This window comes from Podarcis pityusensis (assembly GCF_964106645.2).
Source record: "Podarcis pityusensis genome assembly, chromosome: 14".
In the NCBI taxonomy this organism is placed as follows: Eukaryota; Metazoa; Chordata; class Lepidosauria; order Squamata; family Lacertidae; genus Podarcis; species Podarcis pityusensis.
In genome coordinates this window covers 22,986,237-23,007,885 of record NC_138039.1, presented here as the reverse complement: position 1 = coordinate 23,007,885, position 21,649 = coordinate 22,986,237, and the positions used below count along the sequence as shown (strand labels likewise).

General features: G+C 44.3%; 1 protein-coding gene across 1 annotated transcript in view; it reads left to right on the top strand.

Moving 5' to 3' along the window:
* LOC308463300 (uncharacterized protein) overlaps positions 1–21,649 on the top strand; it is a 61,386-nt gene that overhangs the window by 25,917 nt on the left and 13,820 nt on the right. The window contains exons 24-46 of the mRNA XM_080981564.1: positions 992–1,197; positions 2,244–2,338; positions 2,482–2,588; positions 3,553–3,732; positions 3,953–4,161; positions 4,813–4,916; positions 5,074–5,192; positions 5,513–5,680; positions 6,904–7,106; positions 7,704–7,807; positions 8,571–8,686; positions 9,470–9,628; positions 10,626–10,825; positions 11,612–11,712; positions 14,184–14,302; positions 15,889–16,056; positions 16,375–16,586; positions 17,984–18,087; positions 18,994–19,112; positions 19,703–19,870; positions 20,171–20,379; positions 20,973–21,076; positions 21,359–21,477. Coding sequence (XP_080837690.1) covers positions 992–1,197; positions 2,244–2,338; positions 2,482–2,588; positions 3,553–3,732; positions 3,953–4,161; positions 4,813–4,916; positions 5,074–5,192; positions 5,513–5,680; positions 6,904–7,106; positions 7,704–7,807; positions 8,571–8,686; positions 9,470–9,628; positions 10,626–10,825; positions 11,612–11,712; positions 14,184–14,302; positions 15,889–16,056; positions 16,375–16,586; positions 17,984–18,087; positions 18,994–19,112; positions 19,703–19,870; positions 20,171–20,379; positions 20,973–21,076; positions 21,359–21,477 — 3,393 coding nt within the window. The remainder of the gene's footprint in view (positions 1–991; positions 1,198–2,243; positions 2,339–2,481; positions 2,589–3,552; positions 3,733–3,952; positions 4,162–4,812; positions 4,917–5,073; positions 5,193–5,512; positions 5,681–6,903; positions 7,107–7,703; positions 7,808–8,570; positions 8,687–9,469; positions 9,629–10,625; positions 10,826–11,611; positions 11,713–14,183; positions 14,303–15,888; positions 16,057–16,374; positions 16,587–17,983; positions 18,088–18,993; positions 19,113–19,702; positions 19,871–20,170; positions 20,380–20,972; positions 21,077–21,358; positions 21,478–21,649) is intronic.

Here is a 21,649-nt window from a genome sequence, read left to right as displayed (position 1 = left end):
CCCTGAAACTCTTGTAGAATAATTGGAAGGAGTCCAACGGTCATTGAGTCCAACCCCTTGCAAAGCAAGGAATCACAGCTGAAGTTATTATGATTATTGTTAAATCTCTATCCCACCTTTCCTTCCAAATAATCCTAAGGCAGTAAACAGCAATGCTGTGGAGGGATTTGCTAGTGGGTGAGTGAGGTGTAGAGGGGGGGGGGTCAGGGGTGGCGGACGGGCAAACAGGTAGCCAGGATTGGCTAGGGGAATGAGCAGGAGCGATAGCCCCTAGTACTATAAAATTGCCAAGTGATGCTGTTGCCTTGGGTTCTGACTGTTAACTCACCAACTCTAGCAAAACAATCCACTCTTAAATACACATGGGAACATAGTTAAACGGTTAAGTTCAAATTAGGTATCCTGTCTACAATTAGGGACATTGGAAAAATATATACAGTGGTACCTTGGTTCTCAAACACCTTGGTACTCAAACAACTTGGAACCCAAACACTGTAAACCCGGAAGTAAGTTTTCCGGTTTGCAAACTTTTTTTGGAAGCTGGATGTGCTCCGTTTTGAGTGCGACACTTTCGTTTTGAGTGTTACACTGAGATCTGTCTGTTTTTACTATTTATTTTGCATTTTTGTTTTTGTGGCTCTTTTTTTGTGACTGTGTGGAACCCAGTTCAGCTACTGATTGATTGATTGATTGTGTGACTGCAGTACATTGTTCATTCCTTTCATTTTATAGATCAGTGGTCTCGTTAGAGAGCAAAATTCATGTTAAAATTGCTGATTTAGGGGCTGTTTTTAAAAGTCTGGAACGGATTAATCCGTTTTGCATTACTTTCAATGGGAAAGCGTGTCTTGGTTTTGGAACGCTTTTGGTTTTGGAACAGACTTCCGGAACGGTTTAAGTTTGAGAACCAAGGTACCACTGTATAGAGGATTCTGTGCTTTTCATTTAGAAACTGATTCCTTGGAGGTGTCTTTGTTTAATCCTTCTGCAGCACAAGATGACGGTTCTCCCAAACACCGAAGTTGCGCAGTTGCTCTTGACAAATTACCTGACGCTCGCCTCTTCTCAAATGGAAACCTACACAGCAGCAGACTGGAACGCCACTTTTCAGGGGGAACTGCGCTTCCTCTGCTCTGTGGTCAATGCAACAACCCTTGCTTACTTTGCCCCCCAAAACTACAACTCCTTTACCGCCATGTAAGTCTTGACGTGAGTTCACTGGGTGCTAGAGGATGAGGGAGGGATTTTGTATGGTCCATTTCTCGCTGTGGGCTGAGCCATTTCCAATGCTCATAGAATCTCATAGAAGAATCTTATAGAATATCATAGAACTCTAGAGCTGGAATCCTGCCCACAGCCGTCACGGGTTATCATTTATTATTCCTATGATCCCTGTTTATAAAGCCCAATAAAAAGTTATTTAAATAAAAATAAATTTTAAAAGGAAGGAAAGGAAGGTATTGCAGATGTGCCAGTGTGGATAGTTGTTTAAACTATAGTTTAATGTGATGAGCACAAAGTGGAATGTAGCTTGGCAAGCGATAGGTTTGTGCACTCAGGCCTACTCTTCCCCACGTGGCTAAGAGGAGGTGTTTGGAAATTTTTATTTGCAATTTTGTTTAGTACAGCTTGTTTCATCCGAACTGACTAACTGGTTAATATTTGAAGCAAGTTAACTTGAAGCCCTGGTTGAAGTTCCCATTGACTCCAGCGGGAACTTTCCCCCTAATTCAAAGAGCAGATACAACCCGCAGATCAGAACCACAGCAGGAATTTTGTCACATTAGATAGCTCCTATCTCCTAGCCTTGTGCACAGATTGGAACATGACTCCCAGTGAAAAAGAGGCACTTCTCTGGATTTTGCAATGTGGGCAAAATTGTGTATGGAGAAGCATGTGTTTTATGTGAATGATAGGTACAAAATGTACATTTTACTGGTGAATGCTTTCAAAAGCATTGAAATGTGTATTATGAAAATGGCACGCATAAAACACATACAAAATGCATTTTAAATGAAATGGGAAGAAATGGCTTATAAGGGGACAGAACGGGATGACATCACACAGAAGGGGGATGGAATGAGATGGAATAGCTGGTCATACTCTTGAGGCATATACCATGTGCAAGCGGATAAGTGTGCCCCAGAATCTCTTGCAACATTCCACAGGATGGCAAGCTCTTAGCTATTGTATATGTGTGTCTGTGTGTCGTTTCATCATCTTTGCTATTTGTGTCATGACAGTGTTGCTGGGCTTAGTGGAGCACATTCCCAAATGGCAGAACCCTTCAGGAGAGCTGTCGTACTGTGGATCATCCAGAACCTCAAAGACCTAAAAGGTAACATGACCAAAGAAGCCAGGGGGAGCCTGTAGAGCAATCCCAGAGCCCCAGATACTTAAAATGTCCCCTGACAAATATCAGTGGCTTCTAGTATAATGAAAGGCTCAAATATTTCCTGTGTCCTCTTATTACCCATTCAGAAAAGCCCAGTGAACCATTTGCTGAGTGGATCAAGTTAGCCTGGGGCTCGTTCTTCAAGGACGCCACCTTGGGAGAAGTGGAATCCATCAAGGAAGACTTCGATCCTGTAGGTTTGCTTTCTTGATGACAAGCAAATTTTGAAAAATGAAGTTGTTGCCAAGAAGGCAAGAATCAGGGGCATGTGGCTTGTGGGTGCAGAGCAGAAAACTGAGCATTCAGACGGCGACCCCGGGGGGCAAAGTTTCATGGAAGGGGCAGCCCCGTACTTGTAATAAAACAGCTGTTCTTTGTAAGGAAGGGAGGAATGTGCTGCTGCATAAAAATTAATACTATGCTGCATAGTATTAATGATGAAGATGACGATTCTTCTTTTCTTGTATATGCTCCTTATTGTATATGCTGCTTATCTGAGAGGTTTACAAAATACAAAATATAAAACAAATTTGTACCCCAAATTGTGTCCCAGTAGCCTGAGCTGTTCCCCCACCAAAAGATATTACAAAACTAATTTTAATTAAATAAATATAAATTAACCCCTTCCCTTTTTGACCAGTATTTTAGGATTCAGATTATATTTCCTTAAAGCAAAATAAATTCTACAAACAGGATTATAAATCTTAAGTTTATATTTGATCTATTTCCCCCCTTTACAGCATTCATTGTTTTTATAGCCTATAATTAAAGCAACCCCCCCTCTATTAATTAGTCCCACATTTAGTTTTTCTTAATTCATCTAATCCTTCTTCAATTGATCCTATTTTCCTTTGAAAAGACTGAACCATTTCATATGTCAAGTTATCTGTATTGTCTACTCTGATTGGCAGCAGCTCTCTAGGGTCTCAGATTGATGTCTTTCCCATCATTTCCTACTGAGGTTTTTTTTAAATGGGTGCTGAGGATTGAATCTGGGACCTTCTGCATTCAAAGAGCTAAAGTGCACCCCCTAATCATTAGGGTTGCACAAAAATGGGCTGTCCCTTATTGGTATATCAACATAAATTGTATGTTATCCCTATCTATTTTTGTAATTGAGTGAAAAACTATGATTGAGTAGTGTCTATGTTTTCTAGTTTGCCGTCTTGAACACCCTGAGCACTGAACAGCTGGTAGACGTCATCACGACCTCGGACGCTCTGGTCAATGTGACAACCCTGAGACAGGTTCTGTTGAGCCTAGAGACTGGCCGCTCTGAAATCCCACTTGCAAAGATGGATGTGTTCTTGACAAGGCTCAATTTCATCCTTGAACAGGTGAGTTCCAAAGAAACCATCAACTTCCAGCCCCTCCAGTGCAAAGCAAACATCCAGGAAGCTTCAGTGGAAACAAAAAGAGTTTTGATCGGATCAGCGACATTCCTTGGGGTGGTGGTGGTAATATTTTTGCTTTGCAGATGCCCTCCCATCTGGTGTGTAGATTTGCAGTGGCCTAAATTATCCTTTCCCTTCAGAACCTTTCCTCCCCTTTTTGCAGAAGAACATCCCGGGTATCAGAAATGCCGAGGTGAGGTTGGAACTGCTCAGCACCATTTTCAGAAACCTGGCCCGCCATTTCCGTAAATTCACTGCTTTGGACTACCAGAACTGGTTCACCACGAAGCTGAAACTCCTTTTGCCCAGCATCAATGTGAACCTGCTCCAGCTGATTCCTCTCGATGTCAGCTTTGCCTCCTTTCGCGCCATGTAGGTGTCACCTTTCATTACTTTCCACATCAATTGCAAGTGGCCCCTTTTGATCAGTGAGCTTCAGATTTTGTTGGTCAATCTGCTTCTCATATAACGTTAGAATTGGAGTAGAGTCGAATGGTAGAAACTGGATGTTGGACGATTCAGGACAGACTAAAGAAAACAATTCTTAACACAGTGCATACATAAACTATGGAACTCACTCCTGCAAGCAGGCCTAGATTAAGGTGGTTGCCAGAATAGGACCCCCCCCATTCTTCCCCAAAAGGAATGCATTAAATAAGGTGCCAGAAAATACATCACAAAGTCTAACAAATTATTGCATAAGACTAAAATAAAAAATAAAAAAATACTCTGAACACATGCAATTTCACAACTGTCAGAAAAGCACAAACAAAAAAGCATTTCACCGGACTTAATAAACACACAAAAAGCATGTGCGTTTTCATATTTGAAACTCACCTCCCATTGCTCACTTTTGTTCACTTCCTAATGGGTCAGTTATCAGCTCTTAGCCTAACTTACTTCACATGGTTGTTGAGAAGATATAGTGCCTTCTATTAGCTATTTATGGCAGATAGCTTTAGCTCTTTAAACTCCAGCTGTCTGGTATTTACTTCGTTTCATTTCTCTCCTGTTCATTTGCAGATTTGGAGGTTTCGATCAGGTCTTCCCAGAGTTACCCAAGGAGGCATCCATCCAGATCTACAATTTGATGAAGAGAATAATGCAATTCCAAATCAATGCCTCAGGTACCTGCTTCATGGAATTTAGGGGTGGCAGTGCCTGCTGTGTCATGGCTGGCTTGGGATGTTGCTCTGGCAGATGAGTGGTCTGCTAAGTGTGGTGAAGACTATCTGTATAAATGAATATTTCTGTGTTTTTGTTTTGCAAATTTCTGATTTTTAGGGACAGCATTCCCTGGTGCTTACAACAACAGCCAGAGCTTCCTGCAACTCCTCTTTTACAGATTTGTGCGTTTTGTGCCTTACGCTGACTTAGCCATCTTATATCCGAATTTTAACGGGGTAAGTGAATATTCAGGATGAATTTACATATTCCCAGAAATGAATTGCTGCTTGATGGTTAAATCAGATAGATAGGTTGTGTTCTAAAAACTCCATTTTCCTTCATTCTTAAAAATAGGTGTTTGTTTATTTAAAAAAATGGTTGATTGGTTTCACTTGACTTTCTTGTAGTTCATGACAATAGTGTTCATGGCACCAAGCTAGAATTAGGTTTCTTTACAAAAATGCCGACTGAAGAATATGCCTGCCCTTGCTCAACCAAAGCTAAATTTCTTGGATGTCTGCTGAATCTGTTTCTTAATGAATTTTCTCCCTGCCAGTTTGAAGCCCTCTCTGCCCTGACTCCAAAGCAAATGGGCGCGATGATGGTTTTTACGAACGCATTCAGAAATGAGCGCCTTGCTGTCCAGATCTTGGCGGAATTAGAGAAGCGCCCCCCTGAGGAAATGAGGGACTTCACAGCTGAGTTCAATGCTGCAGTAAACCAGGTAATTGTACTGTACTTTCACCTGGACTGGAAAGTATCATTTTCTAACTTGCGTCAAATCTCTCCCCCCCCCCCAATCATTTTGCACAGTCAACACTGAACAATTGCACTTTCCATAAAATTCATTCTCCCTGCAGTCTTGGAACTTGAAGAAGGTTGTAGCTTTGTGGTAGAAGATATGAGTCATGGGCCCCTTCCCTGGATGGGAACTGAAAAGATTGTGGGAGTATTGTTGTGAAACTGTATACCAGCATACAGTTCTTTGCTGCCATTTTCATGGGGGGGGGGGGACAAGACATAGTGGTATAGCAGTGAAAAAGCCACACTGTTCCATAACACAACAGTCACTGCAGTGTGGAAGGAATGTTAGAAAGCAGGACAGAAGCAGTGACAGTGTAATCAAAAAAACTAGAACAATTTCCCCCAAGTTTGAATGCACTCTCAGCATAGACAAGATGGCCTAATGGTCAGTCTCTCTCAGTCTCTCTCTCTCTGTCTGTCTGTCTCTGTGTCATTAATTCAGTTTTACATTGTACAATTAAATTCAAACAACAGTCATAATCATCAACATTTAGGATTCATTGAATCCTTAGACTCCCTCCCCCTTCCATGGTTTCCACTGTCAAACTTCATCTACTGCATCATATAATTTCCCATATTTCTTAACTCAATCCATTTTTACCTTAGTTTTTAGTACATTACAAGTGTTGCTAAAATTCTGCCAAAGTTTTTAGTTGTTTACAGTGTTTATAAATTTCCCCCATTCCTTATTAAATTTTCCTTTTTCCTGGTTTCTGATCTTCCCAGTCATTTTCGTCATTTCATTCTGTCATCTTTATCAACCATTCGCCTCTGCTTGGGACTTTATCTTCCTTCCAACTCTTGACTCCGTGTCAGACTGCTTCCTGTGTTCCTCTGAGCAGGGCACACAGGAGGAGTCCTGCCAGATTAGTCTCCCCCAAGCTTGTGCCCTTCAAAAGGATGGTGAATTTCCTCAGTCTTGGCCATCATTGGAGGGACTGGTTTGGGGGAGATCGCAGTATGCTTAGAATTCATTCCATTGTATTTATACATGAGCTAGTTTTACAGGCAGACAGCCTCATGAAGAGCTCCACTGCAAACTCCCATTGAAAAGCTAGAATCTCCTCACATCTAGATTTGGATTTTGCTGGACAAACCACCACCCGCTAATCTTGGAACTCTACCTGTCCATTTCCCTTGCAGAGGCAGCTGCTCGTCCTCCCAGACCTCCGGATCCGTAACTTGATCTTTGAGATGGTCTTCAAGACACTCAAGTTCAGCACCTTTTCTGCAGAGCAATACTCATTCTGGTTTGGCACTCAGCTCCAGTTCCTCCTGCCATCTCTCAAACCAAAGGACCTGCTGCTGATTCCCCTTGATATTGACTGCCAGTCTCACCAAAATTTGTAAGTCTGGGAAAACACCCATGTCTTTTTAGCCTTATCGGGGTAGGGACAGTGGAGAAATTGGATTCAGTTCTCATTTAAAGAAATTTTAAATTTTCACTTTCTGAAACAATGCAAAGCACAGCTGTCCTTTGAAATTTACACTTCTCTGAATTTTGTAGTGCCATTCTCTAGCTAGGTGACGTGTACAAAGAATGCCTATACTAGGGTAAAGTGTGCATTTAAGAATGCATGTATTAGTGAAGTCAGATCCAAAAATTCGTTTTATTTGATATAACTGTTTTGGGAAAAAATGGGTATGTTGGGCAAAGCAGCATGCAGAAAATGTATGTTGGAGAAATTTGCACTAAAATGCTGATGATTTTCATGAGGGCCTCTTTAAAAAAAATTGCAAATGATGTGGCAATGTGTAGAACGGAATTTAAGAATTGGAAAAATGAGAAATGAAGAGTCATCAATCCCTACGTCCAGATGGTGCTTGATAACTTGGTCCACCTTTATGTCCCATCCTGTTTGTCTTTCTAAAAGGGCATGAACTACGCTGGAGTTTTGGGACCCCATTTGATACAAGCCGTTCACTATCTTTGTCTTCCTCAGGGTGCAAGCGATGGACAAGGTGTTCGATCGTTTCACGGAGGGGCAGAAGAAGGCCATTCATGCAAGGATATTCAGCTACCTGGAATCTTATCAGGCAGATCAAGGTATCAGAAGACGGGCTCTTTGTTTTTGGAACTTAAGAACATGATCCCAACCGGGTGGCCTACTGGATTAGACCAGAAGTTCCCAAACTTTTTTGGGCCACTGCCTCCTTGGTTCCATAATCTCATCCCCAGTGCCTTCTACCCTACCCTATAAAAGGTATTATTCAGATTAGTGGTATGCATAACCCACTAAGGAAGATAATAACGCAATGAAATTCAAAACACTAACAGTTAATTGCACACTTATTCAAATAAAAGTATTTAATTTAATTCATTCAACAAAACAGATGAACTTGTGAAACCAGCTTTTCAAAGTCTGATACCCATTTACATCTCCAGCACCCCCTGCTCTCCCCTTGCCTCTTAGCACCCCACTAGGTAACCCCACCACCCCACAAGGGGCAGTACCACCCACTTGGTTAAACGCTGGGTTAAACCAAAGGCTCATCTTGCTCAATGGAATTCAATAAAATACAAGAAATAAGAAATAAGAAGAAGCAATAAAAATATAATTAAAAACTGTACCGCATCTAGCACAGCGCATTACAGCTGATACTACAGGCAAAGAAATAAAGAAGCAATCCATGGCATAAAAAGTTGGGAGCCGCTGTTCTAGCTGAAGAACTAAAATTCTTTGCAGGATGCCGGGCCCCCCTCCCCCAAACTGCATGCAGCTTCACTCAGAAGGTCCTTTATTCTTCTGCTTTTCTAGGAGAATTCAGGTTTGCTTGCCCAGTGATCAAAACTCTTTCTTCTCTTGCAGGGGTCACATGCTCTCCCAACACCAACAGCAGCCAATGGATCCTCAGCAACTATGGCCAATTCAGTGCCTTTGCCAGCATTGCGGAGTTTTTGGCAGTGAATGTGAACTTCAATGGGGTAAGGGAACCTTTGCCAGCAGGGGTTGTGCTGGGGGAAGAGGCAGATTGTAAGCCCTTGAAGTGGGGCCAAATTGGAGGGACCAGTCCTTGGAGAGCGGCGCAACTTGCCCATAGCATGATGCCTAGGTTCTAAACTCCACTGTCAGAGGTAGCATGTCTCTGAGTACTAGTCACTGGGAATCCCAGGTGGGGAGAGTGCTCAGGGTCCTGCTTCCCATTGGGATGTTTAGTTGACCATAGAGGATGCTGGACTAGGCAGGCCTTTAGTCCGATCCAGAAGGCTCTTCTTATATGCTTATGATGTTGGCTAGAGACCCAGCCTGGAGAGCCACAGATTCCCAGGTACACAACATTCTGTTGCGTACCAAGTCTTTTTTAAACATGGGTGGTGCTGTGGGTTAAACCACAGAGCCTAGGACTTACCGATCAGAAAGTCAGTGGTTCGAATTCCTGCAACAGGGTGAGCTCCCATTGCTCGGTCCCAGCTCCTGCCAACCTAGCAGTTTGAAAGCACGTCAAAGTGCAAGTAGATAAATAGGTACCGCTCTGGTGGGAAGGTAAACGGCGTTTCCGTGCGCTGCTCTGGTTCGCCAGAAGCAGCTTAGTCATGCTGGTCACATGACCCGGAAGCTGTACGCCGGCTCCCTCGGCCAATAAAGCGAGATGAGCGCCGCAACCCCAGAGACAGTCACGACTGGACCTAATGGTCAGCGGTCCCTTTACCTTTACCTTTACTATTGGTTGCAACTGTACATGAGCAGCAAAATGTGCACCTTTTCAGATTTCAGCAATGGCAGAGCTATCTGCAAACCAGCTGGCTGAGTTGGCGGTGGAATCGGGAGCGCTGGCTGATGGGAGTGGCATCATGGAGATCATGGGCAACCTGAAGACCGTGGAAGACCTTGCCATATTCTTGGGCAAGCTGAACACCATTGCCCCGGTATGTGGCTGCTCTCTGGGAGTTTGGGGGGCTATTTATTTATTTCATAAAATTCATATACTGCTTGATTGTTGTTGTTTTTTTAAAAAAATCCTGCATCAAAGTGTTTTACGGAAAGAATAATAAAATTATCAGTTAAAATCCATTAAGAACAGCCATTAGAAACCTTTGGAAAACAATTAAAATCAATGATAAACTGCAAACCGGATTAAAAATATATGTCAACATTCTGCATGTCTGGGTAGACTTGTCTAAACATTTTTTTTAAAAGCAGGCACTGAAAAGAGTACTGTGAAGGTGCCTGCCATTTGTCAATAAGCAGAGAGTTTCCAAGTGTAGATGCTGCCACACTAAAAAATTGATTTCTTACAAATGCAGAATGTGTTGTGTGACACTTGTCACAGTGTGAGTTCCACAGATTGGGCATATATGGGGTAAGGGGGTGTCAAAAATTATACACAGATTTGACTAGCTTATGACTGCACATAGCATGTTGCCTTGTGGTATAACGTAAGCCTGATTTTTTACTAGAGCAGCTTTCCTCACCCTGGTGCCCTTTGTAGATGTTTTGGACTACAACTCCCATCAGCCCAAATCAGCGAGCATTGTGGTCGTGGCAGTCGTGAATAAGTAGTAGAAGCATACCTGGTACTTCACAGAATGACATAGCAACAAAAGACAGGTGCCTCCCTCAAGGAGATCACCATGTAGACCAAATTTCAGTGGCAAGCTAAGGGCAGGGGAGGAAAGAGACAAGCTAAGGGTTGCAACAGATCCATGTGAGTAAATGTTCCACAAATTTACGCTTCATTTCAGTTGGCAATATGGACTAGGAGATTAAACCAAAGGATCTGGAGGAAGAGTAGGTTGCAAGAAGGGCCTTGAAGGAAATGACATGGAGGCACCACCTCGCTTTGGGGGTGGGGAAGGGTTCCAGGAGCACCAGAGCATGTGCAGAGTTGTTTAATGAATACTGGGTGGCAATTTTTGTTCACAGATGGAATTGCAAAGCAGTTCGTACGCCGGTTCCATCTTGAGCATTGCCTTCCAAAGGATAGCGATCCACTTCCCGAAGTTCAAAGCCAGTGATTTTGCCTACTGGTTCCAAGTTATCTTCCAGAACGTTCTGCATGAGTTCAACGAGACCCTTGTGGTGGACATTCCGCTCAAGATATCGTGTGACTCCTACCAGAAAATGTGAGTGTGTTGCGTGGCGTGGAAATGAATGCTCACCTCGAACCTGTACCTGCCTATCAGGCAAACAAATGCAATATCTGAAGAAGTGTGCTTGCACACGAAAGCTTATACCAAGAACTAACTTAGTTGGTCTTTAAGGTGCTACAGGAAGGAATTTTTCTATTTCGGCAATAACAGACTGTTAGCACAAAAGTCAATAAATTGCTAGCCAGTCACACCAAAAGAGAAATATTAGGGGTGATGGCAGGAAGGGAAGCCATCCAACACTTCATCAGGAAGTGAGCAAATGAGGATGACTCAGAAGGATGACCCAGATTAGTATCAGCAATTTTCTAGGGTCAGGTGACACTTAATTGTTGGTTCCCTTTGTGTCAAGCATAGAAGCCGCCTGGGCTGAAAACTACCTCCTGGCCAGCTGCAGTGCTGTTGTACAGTGAGGCGGCAGGGTGGCCCAGGAAACAAGGTGGCCAAGTCCTTTAGCTGGTGTCGCTCCTACAAGTCCCCTCCAAAAAGATTGAGTGAGATGCTTACAGGGTACGATGAAATCTTATCTGTAAAGCACATCTTTCCATCTGTGAGTGCAAAGACAGCACCACTCTAAGGCCAAAATGGACAAGAAAAGAAAAGAAAAAAGCTTGTTCCATCGTGTGCACCCAGAATAACCTGGGGTGAAGTTCTGTGCGGGTGAAAAGCTTGCCTAGTGGTTAGAGTATTGGCTGGGTTTGCCATTAAGAAGACATCTAGTTCTGGCTAACAATGACATTGTCTGCCCGTTTTGCTTCCCAGATTGAAAGGTTTCAACAATGTTTTTGCCAACATCCTGCCTGGAAAGGCCCTCAGTGTATTTGGATTCAGCAAAGCTTTTTTGACTACAAAAATCAAATCAGGTAACACAAGCCCTTTTAAAAAAAATCTACCTACCTATCTGAATAAATCAGGGCTGTCGCTTCATGAAATAGATAACAATCATATTCAACTAATCATGGGATTTAATAGATCCATTCTTTAGTTAATCACATCTGAATGAATGTGCATATTACTGGAGTCATAGGGGAAGCATTTCCCCCATTCTTTTGAGATGGTGGGTCCATGTGTGGAAACCAGATGTCATTGCAGAAGATGTTTTCTCCTTTGCAAGAGAGGTAGAGAAGGTTCTTGCCACTTGTGGGTTTGGAAGGTGAGAGCAAGAGAACGCAAGGAGAATCCTGCAGGATCAGGCCAAAGGCCTATCTAGTCCAGCATCTTGTCCTCACAGTGGCCAGGCAGATTCCTCTTCTGGGAAGCTTCCTGAGTGCCATGGACACACTCCCTCCAGTTGGGATTCCCAGCATTTTGGTACCCAGAAGGCATCCTGCCTCTCACAGTGAACATAGCCATTGTGACTAGTAGCCATTGATAACCTTCTCCTCCGTCGTGTGTTTGCCCGATCCTCTTTTAAAGCCACACAAGTTGGTGGCCACCACTGTCTCCTGTGGGAGTGAGTTCCATAGTTTAACTGTGCACTCTGAGAAGTGGTTCTTTCTTTTGTCAGTCCTTAATCTTCCAGTCAGCTTCATTGACAAATACAGGTGAAGCTGGAGTGGTTAGGATTTTTATGAAAGCCTTTCTCTGTCACTGCACCCAGACTGCGGAACTCCCTTCCTTCATGAGGTCTGCATGGTCCTCTTCGGTGTCAGTCTTCTGCCACTGAGCTGAAACCTTTTAAGAATTTCTATTTTATTTAGATATTTGCTAATTTAGCATTCTTAATAGCTGATTCTACTGTTGTTGTTGTTTTTACTCTGTTGGGAAGATGCCGCCATGTATTGAGTCAGACCATTTGTCCATCTAGCTCAGTACTGTCTACACTGGCCGGCAGCTGCTTTCCGGGGTTTCAGGCAAGGGACTCTCTCCTTGCCCTACCTGGAGATGCCAGAGATTAAACCTGGGATCTTCTTCTTCTGCATACAAAGCAGATGTCCTACCACTGAGTTGTGACACTTCCTAGTTCTCATTCCAATTATGTAATTTGCTTTACTGTTGTTTCAAAGTGTGAAAGGTGCCTTGCATGTGATTTTCAGGGCAGGATGTAAATTTCCTAAAATCAAAAGACAAATAAATATGTGCTCTAATCATGATTGACAGGGTGCCGTTGGTTTTTTGTTTTGTTTTTAAGTCTGCTGCACAAAAGCTCTTTAATCAATTAGTTCACTGGCCAAGCACTGTAGCTCTGAGAGTTGTTTATGTAAGGCTCTAGGTGAGGCTGGGAATGCAAAGAGCCTTTGTCTTTTTGCCATGCTTGGCTTAGCGGCGTAAAGTAAAACCAAGCCCTTGTTTTGTACACTTTTCTTTAGGCATGGGCCCTGAAGACGTCCTTGGACTCCAACTCTCATCAGCCCCAGCCAGTGCGGCCAATGGGTGACAGGCGATGGGAGTTGGAGTCCAGCAACATCTGGAGGGATGTTGGTTTCCCCTCGCAACTTTTCTGCTTGCCTACAATTAATACAATTGGGGCAGATTCACACTGAAGGCGCATGACTTCCCCCAAGAAGCCTGGAAACTGTAGTTTATTAAGAATACTGGAAACTGTAGCTCTGTGTAGATGAAACTTCAGTCCCCAGGGTTCTTCGGGGCAAGCTATGTGCTTGGGTGTGCTTAAAAAGTGTGGTGTGGATCTGCCCCTGGTTGACTGGTTGGGAATGGGGGCTGAGTTTCCTTCTGTACTTGAGTTTTGCACCACTGGCTAAAGTCAGCATGCTCAATTGCAGCCTTAGCTGACCTGTTTTGGACTACAGCTCCCATCAGTCCCAGCTGGCATGCTGTATGATGCTGGGGCTGATGGGAGATGTAGTTCATCTAGAGGTAGGAACTAGGGGAAAATAGGTTCTGTTCGCATTTTAATGAGAAACTGCCTACTTTACACTTACTAAACCAACATTATTATTTATTAAATTTGTTACTCTATCTTGCCCAAGGCAACACAAATATGCCATCTGAAACACAGCTATTCTTCAAAATTTGCGCATCTCCAGACTTTTGATGTAGATCTCCAACCAAATAGTGTGTACAAAAATGCATCTATAACACATCCATAAAATGCATAGATTAGTGAAAATAACATTGCTTTAAATATGTGTATGTTAGTGAAGACCACATACAAAAAAAGTGGCCATCAGTAGAAATTTGTACCAAAATGTTGATCAATTTTCATAAGAGGTTTTTTGGTTTTTTTAAAATCACAAATGTCTTGGGAAATATGTGGGACTGACTTTAAGATCTGATAAACGAGAAATTTGTTCCTCCCTCACTGAGTGGCATCAGGTTTGTAAAGGCTGCTGCAAATGGTTCATGGGAATGAACAGCTTCTCGCTCATTCCAGGCATTGCATGTGGGAGGCCCACTCAGAGCGTCCAGGAGTGGCTGGAAATCAATCTTGGGAACTTCAGCCGATACGCCCAATACCAGGACCTGCTCAGCTGGAATTTGCATTTTGATGGAGTGAGTATTTTATATCCAGGATCTGTTGGCATGGGACCTTATCAGGCTTTTTCACGGTAACATTTCTTGCAAATGAGTGAAGTAATTTATGGTCAAAGCAACTTAGCAGATGGTTAGAGATTAGCCAGTTTGGGATCCCCTGCTTAGCCTTTTGTGGTTAGGAGAAAGAAGCTTCCAGCCACGCATGTAGATGTCTTCATGTGGCTGTTTCACTTGATAGAGAGGAAATCCCCTCAGAAATGTACTTGCTGTTTTAGCAAGTCCAATCGTTCCCAGTCAGTGATGGTGGAAGAGGCATTTTTCAACCTGAGGAAATTTTCGTGGTAAACCTTCTGAGGGCTGCATGCCGCTGGTGGTCGGGGCCAGAGGCAAAAACCGTGTGGACTGATGGACATGGCTCTTACTTCTGTGCAGCCAATCAAAAGCCAGAGAGTTCTATATCCCGCCTTTCCACCTTCCATCACGGCACGTGAGAGGCGGGATCGCAATTCAAGGATACATTCCAGCCAAGCAAACGCCCTGGAGTGGGGCACAGAGCAGGGGCAATAGGGGGCATAGTCTAGGGAGGAAGTGTGGCTTAGCAAGAGTCCCGAGGGCCATACAGGGAAGCTTGAAGGGCCACATTTCCCCCTGTTGGGCCTTAAATTGCCCACCCAACATCTAAATCAGGACTTTCTAAACTTGGGTCTTCAGCTGCTTTTGGACTATAATTCCTATCATCCCTGACCACTGGTCCTGTTAGCTAGGGATGATGGGAGTTGTAGTCCAACAATAGCTGGAGACCCAGGTTTGGGAAAACCTGATCTAAATAGTCTAGGCAGTCCATTGTATCAGGGATAGGGAGCGTGAGGCCCTCTAGGGACTACAACTTCCATCACCTGTGACCATTGGCCATACTGGCAGGGGTTGATGGGAGCTGGTGTCTGACAACATCTGTAGGGCAACAAATGTTCCCCATCCTTGCATTATATGGACTGACCTTTGGGCAGAAAGATGGAGCTTATTTATTTATTACCCGCCCTTCACCCTAAGGTCCCAGGGCAGGTGACAACATTAAAACACATTGTTAAAGAGCAGTTTAAAACAGCTTGCAATCACAAAAATAAGGTGGATCCTAACAATGTGTACCTCGAGTGTCAAATGGCAGGGTAAAAGCATCCCAAGGATCATATAGGGAAAGATTTCTTAATTTCCCTGAAGCTTCCCCGCAACAACACAGTATGCTAGTACCCAAATATGCTGATTCTCCAGAATAAATGGGCTGGTACAATCCCAATTAATTTCGTTTGGGCTCCTTGCTCCCTCAATTCCCCAACCACACTCCCTGTCCATAACTCACACCTCTGCTCCTTGATGACACATGAGCAAAATCCTGACCTTCCCTAACAATGTTTGTGCACATTCTATAGCTGACAATTTCCCGCTTGAGCAGTATTTTTTTTGATGTTCTCTAGTATCTCCTGCATTTTTTAAAAAATTGGGTGCCGACTCTAAACCAGAAACATAAGGAGTGCATATGTAGGCATCGCAACTTATTACAGACTGCTTGAAAAATTCACCATCATTTGATTGATGCTCCCCTGCAGATGGCTGTTCTGCAATCTTTGTCTCCACTGCAACTTGCATCCCTCACTCTGAAGTCTGATGCCATCAATGAAGAGGAGAAGATGTGCCAGATTCTTGCAAGACTGCAGAACAAACCACTGGAAGAGATCTACCAGTATTTGGACCAATTCAACACAGATGCCGATAAGGTACGGCCTTCAAATATTTACTAAAGAAAAGCAAAACTCCAAATCAAGTTAGGCCTTTTTGCCAGCCAGACTGACTTTTCCGTTCCCTCACAGAACCCACATTGCTTGTATGCATTCTGTTGCTGAGAGTTTTCACCTGATGTTAGAATGTTAATGAACCTTGCATCTGTCCCTGCAGCTCAGCTGGGGGAAGATAAGCAGCAAATCACAGTCAATGGGATAGCCTCTCATTGCCCGTTATAGACAACAAAGTTAAGATAAATCCAAATAGTTAAGCAAAAGAGTTTGCTATTTTTTCCTTCTCTCTTTAAATTGTAGCTTGGAATAACGTCTCTCAAAGACGAAGGCATAAGGCAAAGGATGCTCTCTCATTTTGTGGAGGCGATTGGATCTGAACTCTCAACCTTCAGCCCTGCAAACTGGATTCATTTGCTGTCCACAAGGCTGCTGCTTTTCCTGCCGAGTGTCAGCGCAAAGGAATCCAAAGAGATGCTGTCTTATGTTTCCGGTTGTGATGCCTTCCAAGCTGTGTGAGTATAAACCGCCGTCGTTCTCACTGTTACAAGTATTCAGAGGAGTGTGCCAATGTGTAAGTAACCAAAATGGTGAATCCCATGTGCAAGAGGGGCGTATCGGCAAATTTGGGGGAAGCACAGGATTCGTGGAAGTACAACAACATACAGTGGTACCTTGGGTTACAGACGCTTCAGGTTACAGACTCCACTAACCCAGAAATAGTACTTCAGGATGAGAACAGAAATCGTGCTCTGGCGGTGCAGCGGCAGTGGGAGGCCCCATTAGCTAAAGTGGTACCTCAGGTTAAGAACAGTTTCAGGTTAAGAACGGACCTCCAGAACGAGTTACGTTTTTAATCTGAGGTACCACTGTATAGGTTGCGGAGGGCGGGGGGACTAAATGAGGAAAAACCCTAAAGCAGCCCAATGAAAAATCAGCAAGGTTGGTCCATGAGGATATGCAGAGTACCACCTCACAAACCACAATCTGCCCCCAACCACCATCTTCTAACTTACAAGCAGTTAGGAGGGCAACACTGCCTATTAACTTCCTCCTCCTTAGTCTCAGTGTTGTCCTTGTAGAGAACTCAGTAGAGAAGAGGATGGGGACAGAACCAGAATGAGCTGTCTCTGCCTGTCCTTGGCTCTGTCGCCACCTACTGTTGGGCTCCCTGCCTTCCACCCCAGCAGTCCTCATCAGCACCAGCTACCACTGTTGAGCACGCTCAGTGGGATTCTGTGTGATTCTTGAGTGTGTGGTGGGGGAAACCCCTGCAAACCAGGGGGACTGGAATGGAGTATTGTGGAGGAGGGCTTGGCTGGCTTATTAAAGGAACAGTCCACACTGCCATATGGTCTCCTTTCTGGTGCACAGGCCAAATTCATTACTAGAAGCTTCTATCCAATGGAGTGTGAAACTGAATTAAAGGAGCAGGAAGGAGATTCATGTCTGGAAACCTGTCTGGAGAGAAAGAAGCAACCTATGGTTCAGCCTCCCCCAACCTGGTGCCCTTCAGATGGTTTGGACTACAACTCCAACCAGCCCGAATCAGCATAGCCAATGGTTGAGGATGACCATCATCATTGACCACTGAGATCTAGTGATGCTGATGGGAGTTGTGCTTTCCAGATTCTTTGGAGTACAAGGTTGGGGAAAGCTAGACCATAGTTTTTATAAGTGTTGAAGATGTTGTGATAGATACATTGTGGCTGGTGGTGGACATATTAACTATGAGCACTGCAGGAAGTCATCACTTGATGTTGCACTCATTAGGTCAGGGGTAGGCAACCTAAGGCCCATGGGCCACAAGAGGCCCACAGGAGTCGTTTAACCAGCCCCCGAGCCGCCCCCTGACTCTGGCCTGTTCTTCTGCTCTTATGCAGACATTTCTGACACAACCTTTTTTCTTCAGGGTGTCCTCGCTGAGCCAAGTTTACTCTGCAATACTACCAACCAACCAACTAGGCATCTACAGGACCTTGTTTTCCTACCTTGACAACCAGCACAAGACCACAGGTAATTTGGTGGCACCATTTTAAGTTTGCAGTTCAGGGCCATGGATTGGAAGCAGGGAGAAAGCTGATCCAGTTGATTTCCATTTCAAGGCATATCTTCCTAATTTGGTTCCTTCATTACATATCTTTAGGAACCAGACAAAAATGTTCCTCTTCAACAGGCCTTTGGGTAATTATATTGTAAACCACCTTGTGGTATTCAGATGAAGGGCGGTATAGAAATTTAATTATTATTAATAGTAATTCACACTTTCTGAAACAAAACGAGAATGAAAATACTGCAGTCCTTTGAACATTACACTTCTCTGAATTTTGCAATACAGTGCTCCAACCAAATCATGTAGAGAAAAAAAATGCAGATGCTGGAGTAAAGTATGTATAAAAATGCACGTATTCAAGGAAAATAGCAGGCAAAAATGCATTATATTTGGGAACATTTCTTTGCAAAAAAAAGTGTATATTAGGCAGAATTACATACAACATTGTATATAGGGAAAACCATTCTTCCATATATTGGATTTTTTCCCCTTAATTTCAAACTGAAATGGGAATATGGAGAACTGAACTAAAGATTGGGAAAATGAAAAACTGAGGGAGACTGAAATCGGCAGATTCTCCCATCCCTAGCCATGGGCAACGTGTGACGCCAGGATGGTGGGGTCTAGGCACTTTAGAGAGCTGGTGGGGAACAGATGTAGAGGCACGAGTCCCTGGGCATGGGGCCTGAGAGGGATCCATCAGGGAGGTGGGCACCTAGGGGAGAATTAATTCCTCTTGAGTAGGAATAGAGAGATCAAACCCACCCAGTTTTAAATTCTTGGCCGAATGAGTTGCCACCTGCAACTATGCCAATGAATCCCACATGGGGCCCTGTTCAGAAAGGCTTGTTTGTTTACCGACACTGCAGGATCGGCGTGTGCCTCCAACACCGGGGATTCCGAGGCATGGCTGCAAGATAACCTGGGGGCCTTCGCAGCCCAAGCTCCTTATGGCGATTTCACCACTCTGATGGCCACGTTCAATGGGGTACGTTGCAGAGGTTGCCTTGTGTTGATGCATAATGCCCACCCTGTGCTCCAGAACCCCACCAAATGATTAGGAAGTCTATTTTGCATTAGGGGAAGAGGGCAGAGCAGTTGCTTTGCATGCAGAAGGTCCTTGGTTCAATCCCTAGCGCCTTCAAAGAGTGGCAGGGTGAGACTCCTGCCAGAGAAACCCTGGAGTTCTGCTGCCAGTCAGTGTAGACAATCCTGAGTGAGCTGGGTCAGTGAGAGGTCAGTTCTGTGAGTTTTCCACATTCCACACTTGCAAAAAGAATAATTCTTCATTTCAGGAGGGGTGGAAGTGAATATTCTGCACAACAGCCCAATTGAGGAGCTTCATCCCACACATGGGAGAAGGAAAGGGCTGCCTACCTTTCTCCCTCCCCAAATCTTCTAAAGCAGCCTTCCCCGATTGGGTACCCTCTAGGTGTCTTGGACTACAATTCCCATCAGCCTCAGCAAGCATGCTGGCTGGGGCTGATGGGAGTTGTAGTCCAAAACATCTGGCGGGCACCAGATTGGGGAAGGGTTGAAGAAGTCTCTAAGTATATCCTCGAATGTGTGTTTTTACAGTTTGATGTCCGGGGCAACCTCACTGCCACCCAACTGGCTCATGTCTTTTTTGCCTCTGGCGCCCTGGATGATCCTGATAAAGTCAGCGCCCTTCTGGAACCTTTGGAGAACAAGCCTGTTGGTGACACCCTTGCTTTTATGACAGAGTTTGCAGCCTTGGCTGCTCAGGTGAGTTGTCTTTTGTTAGCTTTGGTTTATATCCATTCAATAAGATCTCTTTTCTTTCTGGAGCTCTCCTGGTGCTGCATCCTTCGCTGCTTCTCTTTGGGGACATCTGAGGCCCAGTGTGGCGTGGTGGTAAGAGTGTCGGACTAGGACCTGGGAGACTGGGGTTCAAACCCCCGCTTGGCCACGAAGCTCTGTCTCTCTGCCATTCTTCTCTCCAGCACAATCACATTCCTCTGTGCTACTCTGGCCATTTTGAAGGCTGGGGCCATGACCTGTTCCTTCTGTGTTTCTGGTTGGCAGAGTGGCGTGACGTTCCTGGCAAACACGGAGGTGAGGGACAAGATATTTGACGTCATCTTCAGCGAATTACAGAGCCTGCTAACGACAGCCGGCACCTCCCAGTACGAAGACTGGTTCCAGAAAACATTGACCCTCGTGCTTCCCAGCATCAACGCCACAGCCCTGGCAGCCATTCCACAGAGCATCCCCTGCAGCACTTTCAAAGCCATGTGAGTCTTCAACCATCTGCAGGTTTGCCAGGAGGGGGCAAAGGAACCAGTTTCCAGGCCCAATTTAAAGTGCTGGTTTTGACTGATAAAGCCTTGTGTGGTTCAGGATCCCAGTACGTCAAAGACAGCCTCTCCCCATATGAACCCAGACCCTGTGATCGCCATCTGAAGCCCTTCTTCATGTGCTCCCTCCGGGAGAGGGGCAATTTGAGAAGGGGCCTTCTCAGTGGTGGCTCCCTTCTTGCAGAAGGCTCTCCCCAGGAAGGCTCACCTGGCATCATCCTTACATATCTTTAGGCACCAGGCAAAAACATTTGTTTTCTGCCAGACCATTGGCTTTTAATCATCTGCGGCCTTCTTGAGTGGGTGGGGCTGTTTTAATCCTGCCTTTTAAAATAAGCATGAGTTTTAGATTTTTCTGTTTTGTTCAACACTGGTTTGAATGTACGTGTTGTTATCGTAAGTTACTTTTGTAAGGAAACAGAAATCTAGTAAGTTTAAATCATCATCACCATCATCATTAGCAAACAAGAGGTTAATTGGTATAAAGACTTTAATATGTTTCCCCTCCTGTTCCTTCCTCTCCCACCCAGAATGGCTGGTTTGGATGGCAGCTTTCGACATATGTCATCAGACAGTCGCCAAGATGTCTACAACTTTGCCAAAGGCTACCTGATGACCAAGACGTCTCAAGGAGGTGGGTGTCAAAACCAGAAGGTGTTTGCTATGTGGGTGTAATTGCTTTGCTTGCTTCCCAGCTGGCAGGGAGCGCTGTTGTTACTGGAAGCAAAGAGGGACCATTGGTCCAGTTCAGTATAAGGCTGTTTCCTCTGCTCCTTCGCCACTCATAGCAGCTGTATCAGTGCAAATGGAATATAGTGTGATAGCATATTGCAAGGAGTCACTTTTTCAGGAAAAGGGGTCCTGGATGCACGAAATGATTCTCCAAGAGTGATTTTTTTTCTTTTTTCCATTCCAGGAGATCCCTGTACTGAGAATATTCGGGGCAGCTTGGGTTGGTTAACAGCCAACTTTGGGTCCTTCAGCTCATTAGCCAGTTATAAAGACTTGGTTGCCATTAATGGAGATTTCCACCCGGTAAGTGACCTTGCTGGACCAGGGGCAGGGGGCAGAGGCTTATTCATGACTTAGCCAAAAGTATTGGGGGGTGGGGTGGGTTGAATTCATTTCACATTGAAAGGCTAGCCTAGTTAATTTGCCCTTTTCCAAAACAATACAAGAACCAAAACGTAGTTGTCCTTTGAAATTT